This window comes from Ambystoma mexicanum, chromosome 9 (assembly GCF_040938575.1).
Source record: "Ambystoma mexicanum isolate Mex_15411 chromosome 9, UKY_AmexF1_1, whole genome shotgun sequence".
NCBI lineage: Eukaryota > Metazoa > Chordata > Amphibia > Caudata > Ambystomatidae > Ambystoma > Ambystoma mexicanum.
Window position 1 is genome coordinate 956,603,593 of NC_090931.1, and position 12,014 is coordinate 956,615,606.

At 47.5% G+C, this 12,014-nt stretch overlaps 1 protein-coding gene across 1 annotated transcript in view; it reads left to right on the forward strand.

Moving 5' to 3' along the window:
* LOC138488828 (collagen alpha-1(XXVIII) chain-like) overlaps window positions 1-12,014 on the forward strand; it is a 324,042-nt gene that overhangs the window by 241,190 nt on the left and 70,838 nt on the right. Inside the window, exon 28 of the mRNA XM_069616159.1 lies at window positions 1,197-1,265. Within this exon, the coding sequence (XP_069472260.1) occupies window positions 1,197-1,265 (69 nt within the window). The remainder of the gene's footprint in view (window positions 1-1,196; window positions 1,266-12,014) is intronic.

Below are 12,014 nucleotides of genomic sequence, written 5' to 3' on the forward strand. Positions count from 1 at the left end.
ATCATGTGGAAGACTATGAAAATAGCTTGTCTGCGCAAATGGAGTGAAACCATTCTAGTCACCTGTTTCAAAGTGTATTTACTCAGTTGTATCAATGGATATAATGAATGGGTATCACTAACCATGCACTAAATGGTCTTGTTCAGTAGTATTCATTTACTTTGAGTGCATATCAAAATCCACTAGTATATGAAAAGAGTCAACACATGTTTCGGGCTAATAACCCTTCCTCAGGACTCAGTTAAGTAAGTTAGAAAGTGAAGGTGCTCCACGTTTAAACTAATATGCCTAAACCAAAACTTGTCTTGGCACATTTAGTAATCCTCCTTCTCGTGAGTGGGTGAACAAATAAGCAGGTGTGGCAAGATGTCCAGCTGTAAACATCTTCTTTTTCATATATTTCCCCTGTATCTAGACATAAACTCATGGAAAAAGCCTTAAAACATGTTTGATAAAGAATTGTGGTATATATCAATATACATCTCAAAGATTTGTGACACAAGTCTTAAGCAAATGCGTGCTATAAGTAGCGTGTGTCATTACACATTCTTTTATTTTGATAGCAGTTTCTGATATATGTTCAAGTGAAAAAATATTTGTTGCAGACAGATTTCTCATTTCTTTTGATATGTAAAGTACAAATCGGACCTGTGACACCATCTTATTCCACCTCACACATTCTGTGCAGACGGTTGCACCCCAAAAAGTGAAATAGCTAGAAAGGAAACATTAATAGGTTAATGTTCTACGTTAATTGAGTGCACTTCAATGTTTGCAGTGTTTTGAAAGTGGAATTGTTGGGTTTTCAAACGTAAAACCAAACAGACAAGTGGATTGATGTGAATACAACAATGTTTAACAAAACAGTTCTGTGTGCCCACTGCTCAGGAAGGGAATCTGTATCGATAACAAAAGATGGAAGGGAAAAAGTGCTTAAAGGGAAATTAGGCAGAATATGGCTGTTCAATCTTTGCAAAGTGTCCAGACAAACACAATTGACGTGTTCACAAAATATAAGCAATGCATGAGCAAGAATGTTTTCTTTTTGTCTGGAGACATAGGCAATGGGCTTTACCACCCATCAGATGGGCATGGATTTTTCTAGTTGAGGAGTGGGTAATTCCTGAGTGCAGCCAGAGGACGCTGCCAGGTACCTGAGCCCACATTTCCATGACTGTGATGACATTATTTTTCAGGGTGACCAAGGAACACAAGGAAGGCTTGGACCCCGTGGGCCTCCAGGTGAAGGACTGACAGGACCTAAGGTGAGTGAATGAATAAGGATGCTGTACCTTTTTGGTTGCGTATTTAAATAAATGTCTTTCCCATTTTCAATCATAATATATTGTGTGTGGGCTAGCATGACTGTTCATGGTCCATTAGGTCACCAAGGCAGCCATATTTGTGTTTATTGTTCTGCATCCCCTCTGCCTGGTCCTCAATGTATTATCAAACACTTTCCCAGCATCTTGGCTCTGTTCAGGGTGAAATAACAGATCACCAGCAGGACAGTGATTCAAGAACAACAGGGAATCAAAGTGGAAACACACATTAAGGCTCGCCAAATGTAATGAAAAGTCTCAAATGTACAGTATATCATGCCTCACTTTGGGTCCTGAAGGTTGCCTTTTCAATGTTTTAAAAAACACAATTGTCCTTACATTTATAGAACCATTTTTGCTGGTATCTCTCATTGATTTGTGCAACCTTCCTCCCCTTTAGCCCCACCCATCTACTATTTCCTATGATTCTATATCTAGCCTAATGTTGTGGTCATGCCTTATGTGCCTCATGCTTCTACTCGCCCAGCTTTCACATAATGCCACAATGTTCTAATGTTCTTTTATTGTTCTGTAGTGAGTTATCTTCCTCATTAAATTCACATAATGACATCACAGATCCATAACTCAAGCAAAGAACCATTTTTGGTTTCAAAATTATATACACCCACCATAACTTGCTCCAACCACAAAGCTGTCAGGACTATACCGCACGGATGATCCCTAAAAAGGGTGAAACCAGGTATGATGTTGTCCTGGCAGCCTTGCAAAATGTCTGTCTTGGGTTGATGAATCTATGCCTAAACTTAGACAAAGACAATTTCCTGGAGAAAGGTTTTGCATTAGGGCTAATTTGCATACCCACATTGCCTTGTTGTGTCTCAGAACTGGAGGTGAACTTCCAGCGATGGCTGTTAGGTGGCGTTGTGGAATGTGTGGCTTGGCTCAACTGCACTTTCCTACTTTCATATTTCAGCTGAAAGGTTTTTTTTTCAAACCTTTTTAAGCCCACCATAACTTACTGTAGTGAAAACATGGGCAAATGCTCAAACCACAAGGCTGTTAGAACTATACTGTGTTGATGATCTCTAATAAGGGTGAAGCCACGTATGTAGTTGTTCTGACCGCCTTGCAAAATGTCTGTCTTGGGTTGATTAAGCTATGTATTAAGTAACACTGGAGGGTAAACTTCCAGTGATGGCTACTAGGTGGTGTGGTGGAATGTATGACTTGGCTCAAATGGACTTATATATATATGAACTTATATATATATATATACATATATATATAATGAATTGGGTGGGGATTTGCCAACAGGTGGCTCATGAGTGCTTTGAAGGGGAAGCCAAATGCACCTTTCCATGGTTGGCTCAGAGGGAACATGCTAACCTCTAATTTTCATATTAGTGCTCAGACTGTTCCCTAAATTCATTAATTTGTGTGCATTGTGAAGTTATTTATTGCATGTACTATTAATCTTTTACCTGCAACAATAAAATAAATATGGACTATATCATTAAGTATTATGTAAAGTAATGCTAAACACAACAATGATACGTGTTGCCTTTCAAAACAAAATTATCTAATGCAAAAGAGTTTCTGTATTTATGCAGCCATGTTGCATGAACAACATGCAGATGTATACAAATTATATTTTAGTATTCGGCAAGGAGATTATATAATGTGTTTTACAAATTATCTCACAGATTGAGTAAGGTTTGTTGATATGCCTTCTCTTTATTACATTGTCATTGCCAGTAAAAATGACACAAAGAGCAGGTTTCCTTTTATGATATGATATGATATGATAGGTTATTCACAATGCGCTTAATACCCAGAGGTTTCTAAGCGCGGACCCAGGGATCGAACCTGTTTTGCTCCGTGTCATCTTGCTTCCAAGGCGAGCACGTTGCCCCTGAGCTATCCTCCTAGGACTTTTTACATGTAACCTCAAAATGGTCAACATGGTTTGAACTCTGGTTGATCCTCAGATGTGGGTTTAGGCAGGGCTTAGCTCTCCCAAAACAAGTAATGCAAGTGTCTGCTTTCTGTAAAGCAGACCTCATTATGATTCAGTGACTAAGCCATTAAAAGAGATGAACAGACACAGCTCTATGCACCCAGGAGATAAGCTGGGGTAAATACAAAGTCATAACATTCTGAAGTCTAGTGAGCCAGTAATGGCATCTTGAAATGACTGAGGCCTCAGTCTCTGAATCTTAATCTGGCCTAGCAGTAAGGACTTGTAAAATTTGTATCTGTCGAGGAGTGCTGTTAGGTGCGCATCGAAGATGGTCACTTGAGATACAGTTCCGATAGTATAAGAAAGGAGAGTGGGGTCGACATCTGGTGTTGCTGATCCGCTTTGGTCCTCATAGGCGAGGAATGACTGGAGGAGCATCTGCGGACCCTCCAGACCTGCTTTGGGCATTGAATGAGTCACCATAGACCGGTGCTAGCAGATGTCACCTGAGGCCCTGAGGCCCTGAGGCCTGGCACTTGCCCAGAGACTGGGCGGGGGCTGAGACATGCTCCCATCTGTGGGGCCTCCAGCTTACCCTGGGTGCCAGGAGGCCCTCCGGGAAAGAGCCGAAATGTGGTGTGGCAGGTTATATGGCCCAGCCTGGAGGGAGCAACTGTTCAGACTGGAGCAGAGAGGTGCTGACTGCAACCTTTCCATGATGCTGCCTTCTGGCCCGGATGCGCTGTCGGCTGCCAGAGCGGAAGTGCCATTAGGCCTGGGTCCCTCTTATCAGAATGCAGCTGAAATGCTTGCTGAAGGTGTCCCGGGATCCCGCTGTGGTTCGTAGGCCTGTTGGGGTATGAGTGCATCTGCACTCTGACACTGCGTGGAGTGGAACATGCTGGGACTTCGGATTGATGATAAATCCTAGTTGGGCACTGTGCAGACGTCCCCTCACCCACTCATCCACATATTGCAGGTACGGTTAGGTCCCGGAGCTGGGTTGTCGATCTGGAGTGCTCCCTAGCTTCATGTGGTACTGTAGCTTGAAGGTTTCTGGGGTCATTGGTGGAGGCTAAGACATACTCTTTCCCGTGCATGATCTCTTTGCGCTGGGGAGTGTTAAGGGGCCCTGCAGCTGAAACTGAAGGGTGGAGCGGCACTACTCCGGGCTGCACACGGGAGAGAGCTGTCATTTGCACCAGAGTGCTGAGAAACATTGGTTAAAATCTTCCCCACAGTGCAGTCTGCCCATCTGGTCATACTGACATATACTGGAGTGGTGGTGGAACAGATCGCAGTGCCAGTTGGCAGAATCCCTCAGACTCAGGGGGCTCCTGTAGTCTGGGGCTCACCTGGGGCACCTATCCTTGATTGAGAGATGAGCTGAATGGAGCCATTGGTGATTGTGGATTGATGGGAGACCTGGCTGGGCGTTGTGCGACTGACCCCTTGCAAATCTGCATGTTGGGGGTACTGCTGGGCCCCGGAGCCGAGTCGCAGCCCGGAGGTGTATCCCCTCTTGCCTATTGGGGCTCGAGGGAGTTCCTTCTTGAAGTCCACGTCTACCATCCTGGACAAGCGGGCTGAATTGAAAATCACATGGCCAAAGGGAATATATGCCAATCAAAGTTGGCCTTTGTTTAGAAAGACCCATCAGCTGCTCCTGGAGGGCGAAGCACGACTTCCAGAATGTCTGTGATGGACGAGTCCACTGTGGGGGGTGCTCTGGCTTCCCAGTCCCCCCCAAAGGAAGCCCCAATCGAGCCCTCAATTTGAGCTGTCATTTATTCTGGCACAAATCCGGGTTTGAGTCAGTGAATGGCAAGCGGGATAGCCTAGTTTACAAAGTGGATAGAAAGCAACGGCGCATAGAAAAAGAAAACAGTTGAATAGCAGAGATGGACCATAGAGTGAGGGTTCTGGAGGAAACTTCCTCCGAGGGGACTCTTGAACTTCACTCTCTGAAACAGGAGCTAAAGGGGGTTCGGGCCAAAAATGAGGACCTGAAAACAAAATCCAGGAGAAATAATGTGCGTGTCCTGGGAATTCTAGAATCAGTTCCTTCAACTAACATGAAGCATTTCATGGAGGAATTCTTTAAGAAGGTGCTATCGGACCCCACTTTCAGCTCAGTTCTTGGTTGAGAGGGTGCACTGTATAAAGGGCCCGACACCTAAGCCTGGACAACAACCTCGCCAAATTATCGCCAGACTGTTGAATCATATAGACTGCAATCTCATCCTGCAACGGGCCCGGGAGTTGAGTGTAATATGTTATGAGGCTGGTAAGTTATCATTCTACCCTGATTTCACCCCTACAGTTCAGAAGACCCGGTTATCTTATGCCTCTGTGAAGCTCAAACTGCGAGAGCGAAGTCTCCAAAATTCAATGCCATATCTCTCACGGCTGCGCATTGTCCATGACAGCAAACACTAGGACACTGATCCTAGTGAGGCAAACACTTTTCTTGATTCTCTGTCTGCAGGATGATGGTCCCCAAGGTGAGGGTACTGTTACTGGTGACTCTCATGTGTGAATCCTGATTCCTCGCACATTGCATTGAACGGTGGGTTGCATGTGAGGTGTGACCCTGGGGGGCTGTTTGTGGCATCCCCTGCCAGGGACTGGCACTTCTGGGGTCCTTTTATGGAGGGAGGGACCTGCTGACTTCTACTGGTCACGTTATCACTCAGAAACTGGTCCTTCTTTTATATACTAGTTCAAGAATGTAACACCTCAGTCGGTTGATGCCTAATTGTGTTATGTAGCATGGCCCTGCTCTCCCTCATTTTGGCTTGGCTGTGACATGCGCGCCTCAGTGATGCCCCTGGGCGTTTGCCCATGGTTTGTTGGGTGGGATGGTTGGGTAAGATGGGTGGCAAGGTGCACTGTTAGTTGGGGTGAGGCGGTGAGGGAGCGGGGGTGCAGGGGTTTGTTGGGATTTTGGTTTATATTTCAAAACAGGTTCACATCACAGAGTTGGGAGATTGATATCTCCTCCCGCTGGAGTGAGACTATGCAGTACCTGACACTTATATGGATACACCAGTTGGGATAGACTCTAAGACTGCTCTGGCGGACATTTGTACCTTGCTAATCTGGAATGTGAGGGGTCTTAATAATCCTGTGAAAGCCCACAACATTTTGGCTTACTGTGAGAGACATGGGGCTAAAATTATCCTTCAGGAAATGCATCTTTCTGGAGGGGCTAATGACACCTTTGCCAGGGCTTGGGGTTCTTCCAGGGCGTACACTTAATTTTCCTCTAACTCCCGGGGTGTCTTGACTCTAATCCATAAATCTCTTAGGTTTCAAATGATGGGACAGGAACAAGACCCAAAGGGAATATATGTTATTGGTACTGGCAAACTACACTGCACCCCCTAAAGATCATCAACATGTATGCCCCCAACGTGGATACACCAGAGTTTCACAGGTCTCTGATTTCTAAATGTATGAAATTTTCACACACTCATATTGTCTGGGCAGGCGATTTTAATACAATTTTGAGCATGGATCTAGAGAGGTCTGGGAATGCGCCCACTCCCTCTCACTGACAGAAGGAAGTTAAGGTGGGCATGGAGGATCTAAGTCTCCTTGATCTATGGTGTACGTTGCAACCAACTAGTAGAGTGTTTTCCTATTACTCCACAGTCCATGACATGGACTAAGGCATAGATTATATCCTGACAGGGTCTCGGGTCCTGCACAAAACAAAAGCATGCATTATGCTTCCTAGGTCCTATTCCGGTCATTTGCCGTTTGTATGAAAATTTTGCCTACGGGATGGGACTATTTTGCACCCTCCATGGAGATTTAAATCTCTTGCATTATTAGATGTAGCCTTGAAATGTGATTTAAAAGAATTCCTTACCACATTCTTCAAGAATAATGTTGGCTCGGTCCCCATGATGGTAACAATCTGCGAGACGTCTAAGGTTTACCTTTGTGCCGGTATATAGGACTTTAGAATGGTGTGCTTACAGCAATTCGCTCTGAATTGTCCGACCTCATTTTGGAACTCAGATCCCTCGAGCTCAGGTCCAGGTGGGCGGAGGAGGCAAGCCCACTGTCAACTATTAAGATCAAGTTGGAGCTGTTCCGTAGTGTGGCGAATATAGAGATCAAGTTCTTATCGACCCCGGCACTAGTCAGTAAATATGGCAAGGAGGGTAGGCCAGGTTGATACTTGGCCAACACGCTTCGATCTGAGGGTGGTCCACCCAGTGTCATGGTTATAAAAAACACAGAGGGGACATACCCCTGCCCATGATAAATTGAGAGGTACTGGATCTACTAAATGCCCCAATAACAATTGAGGATGTTATGGCAGCAATACCAGTGTTACCCTGCTCTAAAGCACCAGGTTCACTGGTGAATTCTATAAAGAGTATGGCCCGGGGGTCACTCCGCAATTGCTAAAGGGGTGGCAGGAGGCAATGCAGTCTGGCTCTCTTCCCCCTACAATGCTTGAGGCAGTTATATTATTTCTCCTAAAGCACGGCAAAGACCGACCGGACTGTGCCTCGTATAGACCCACATCCCTGATTAATCTGGATACTAAGATCATCTCACAAATATTGGCAGACCGACTACTTCTGCATGTGTCATCCTTGATCAATCTGGACCAATCTGGTTTTAAGTCCGGGTGGTCCACTGTGATGAACCTCAGTCACCTGTTTGCTATAGTAGCCCTGGTGGAGCCTAGGGTCCAAGCAGTACTCGCTACTTTGGATGCTGAAAAAGCGTTCAACTCCGTGGCCCTCATTACGACCCTTGCGGAAATCGGAAAACGATGGCGGAAATGCAATACCGCCATCGAATAGCGCTCGGTGCGATTATGACCCGTCACCGCAAAGTACGATGCCATTAGCGACACCGCAGTGAACGCCAACGCTAACTGCACCAAGTACGCGCGCGCGCGCCATGCCAAACCGCAATTACCACCATGGCGCAACGGTACGCGAATTCTGACCCCAGCGGACATGCACCTAACGCCATCAAGCACGGCGGAAAGTACCATTCCGCCATGGTGAGAAGTACGGCATCGCGAACCAACCGTAAACGGCCCTACTGAGTGCCTGTACACCGCTCCCTGGCCACATTGTACAACTCCCCGTAGGTGCAATGAAGCCACACAATGCAACCAGTGAAATGTACAAGTCATCCATGCCTGCCAACGAACAAATGAATCTCAAGAGGGGCCAATGGAAGCTGCAGGGCACAGATGGCACGAATACAGAAGCCACACAAATGGACATGACCTCAGTCTCCCTCCAAGAAACGCACGCAAACACAGGCACCTGTGACCAGCCATATTCTGATAATCACATCATACCACCAATCCAACTGGCTGACCGGCATCTGTTACACAAAAGCCATTCCCCCGCCCCTGAGCATCACATCACCAAAACAGTCACATTGGCAGCCCTCATCCCTGACCTCACTGGGCTTCGTAGGCAAACGCGCCCAGCACAGTACCACGCAACTATACTCCGAAGCTGGAACCCAATGCAGATCTCCTCACAATACATCGCTCCCCAAATAGGAATATGACACATCACCTGCAAAGAAGAACGCTACACGGTTCATATCAGAATAGGAATAAATGCACAACAAATTCACCAAGCCCATACAGCCATCAGGCCATGAACTCCAAAATACATTTCACCATTGTGGGCTGCATCCGCAATAAATGACCAGCTACTTCTTGTGTGACGCCCTGTACCCTCATGGCACACAGGGGCTACATTCTCGTACGAAAAGGCAACATGGAAGCGCCTCGACCCGCAGGGCCGTCCCAATAGGGAGGCACTAGTCCAGCTGAAAGGCCGAAATGTTGCTCCTAGCCACTAGTACTGCGTAAGGGCATGTGGCCCATTGGCGATCGTCCCATAAGATCGTAATGCTGCTCCACTGATTAACACGAAGCAGCAGGTGTCGGGAGTAAAATCCATCTGCAGGAGTGGCATACAGATGGCAGTGGCAAAAGGGGAGGAGATACCTGTCACCCAAACGAAGTGAAAAAGAATAGTATGGCCATCAGAACTACATTTGAATTACTCACTTCAATGATCACACCAAATCCACAGCCATATGCATGCTAGCCCACTCCAAAGGATCATCACCAACCAAAAAACACTAGCGAATCATAACTATCTATATCGAGGTGAAAACACTATCACAAACGCCTGCTTCCATACTCACATGACATGTGAAACTTCCATTGAGTCTGTGCGTAATGCAGCCTGCAAAATCCACTGTGCCCCAGCCCGTAATTCCAGTGTTGTGAAGCAACATGTAATTGGGAACGTCCGGCCTTATCGCCCACTTCGCTATTGCGCATCCCATACTATTCATATCAATCATTGCATCCTCGCCATGGCCCCTGTCCCAAGGACATTGAACAATAGAACGTTATATTCGCAGTCAGACCTGTGGGCATCTCCTCGCCGCTAGCTGAAAACCGAAAGCGCCGTCCTTCGAATTCCTCATTTGCAACATCACGTCGAAAAGGCATCTGTGGCCACTTGAAATCACAAATTAATCCATCTAGTGCGGCTGTGTGTGAAAATGGCAACTGGCTACACTCACAAATGGGACGCCCCGCCCGTCGGTGAACCGCGGTACAGAGCTGCATGAGGGTCCACCGTTAATCGAGTACTACATTCCACTGACCCTTCACAAGTTTGTTCCCGACAGCGAATATAGTATGTGAAACAATGGGAGCATAGCAGAATTAACATATGAAGCGATATCTCACTGCCATCGGGATGAAATACATGATTGTAATAGCAAGATGCCATGCGTCGATTTGCAGCGTTGTGTGCGGGACGTGCTCGCCCAAAGGGGATTGCAGCTTGCACAGGTGGAATGAATCACCACAGGTGGAGGCTATACAGCTTGGAAACACATAAATTGCACACCCAACCCCCTCCCACAACCACACCCACTCCAAAATGCTGCCGGCAGGACTTGCGATGTTGGCCCTGGGGGACCTGATAGCACTGCAAGTACTCCAACTTCAAGAAGAAGACGAACACCAACTACTACAACAACCGGCCGCACAGAGGAGACGCAGGAGGAGGAGGAGGGCAAGGCAGGGCCAGCAAGGCCCACCAGCACAGCCACTACCACCACGCAGGCAGCCCGCAATCCCACGCCTCCGAGCACATCCGTTCAACCTCACTGATGAGCAGATCCACACCCTCTACCGTTTGGACCGGGACACCATAACCGCCATTGTGGACATGACACACGCTGACCTTGTCAGCATGATAGATAGCCCAACCGCCATCCCACCCCTACTGAAGGTGGTGTCTGTACTCCACTTCCTGGCCACAGGCACCTACCAGCACACAGTCGGACAGTTGCATGGCATATCACAGCCACTGTTCTCACGGACACTATTGCAAGTGCTCGATGCCCTCCTGAAGCACGCAGACGACTACATCTCTCTACCACGCTCGGAGCAAGAAATTACCAACACAAAAGTGGGATTCCATGCACTTGCCGGCATACCGGGTTGCATTGGTGCCATCGACTGCACCCATGTGGAATTGGTTGTCCCACATGCCATGGAGGCCCAGTACCGCAACCGAAAACAATATCATTCTCTTAATGTACAAATGGTGTGTGACTAAAACGGGATCATTACACATTGTTGTGCCCGATTTCCTGGATCAACCCATGATTCCATGGTCTTACGGAACTCTACAATACCGCGCTACATGGAGCGACATGCAGGGAACAGATCCTGGCTACTCGGTGAGTCTCATTTCATGCATGATAATGTGGGGTATGTGATGTGGCAATGACCTGCCAGGAAGGGGGGGGGTGCTTACGTAGCAATGTCATTCCTCAAACATCCTTTATTCTCCACATACAGGTGATGCCGGGTATCCACTGAAGAGATGGCTCCTTACACCACTCCGGAACCCACAGGACCAGCATGAGGAGGACTACAACCATGCCCACTCACGTACCCGTGTAGTCATAGAACAGGCATTCGGCCTACTGAAGGCTCGTTTCCGCTGCCTCAGCAGGTCTGGCGGGGCACTCCTGTACCGCCATGAGAAGGTTGCTAAAATGGTCATGGCATGTGTCATGCTACACAACATGTGCATACGTAGAAATGTGCCCATGCCCCCTGACGCAGAACTGCAAGCACCAGAATATGGTCATGATGTGGGTGGGGATGTGGCAGAACCTGAAGGAGTCCGCGAGGCACAGGAGGGCCGTGAAATTCGTCAGATTATCATAGATTCATGCTTCTAGCACTCACGCCTGGTGGTTGATACATGGACACGGGAGTTGTGGCACTGTGTGTGTCTGGAACATGCACAATATGGACTGTACGCCTATGATGGCCTCGTACACAAAGATCAATGTCCACACATCTCATTGGATGATTGTGAAATGTTTATAGCATATGTGAAATTGTGTTACACACCCCATCGACCCGCCACCCAAGTAAGCCCAACACACCCCCTCCACCCTCCTACCTCCCCCCCGAACACCAGTGTCCAAAGATGCTCATTGTCAGTGGGCAGTCGCTATTGCAAGCCCCCTCTCCGGGTATCAGGGGCACCCCTGCCTGTGGAGCGCAGGTTCCTCCCAGATCTACGTTGGGGGCTGCCCTGGACGGAACTTGCAACGGATGATGTCTCTGCCTGCTCACGTCCATGCATGTCCCTAAGGGTTTGTGAGAGCTCAGTGAGCACACGGCGCACAGCGGCAAGTTCAGCACATACGTCTTTGGACGTCGC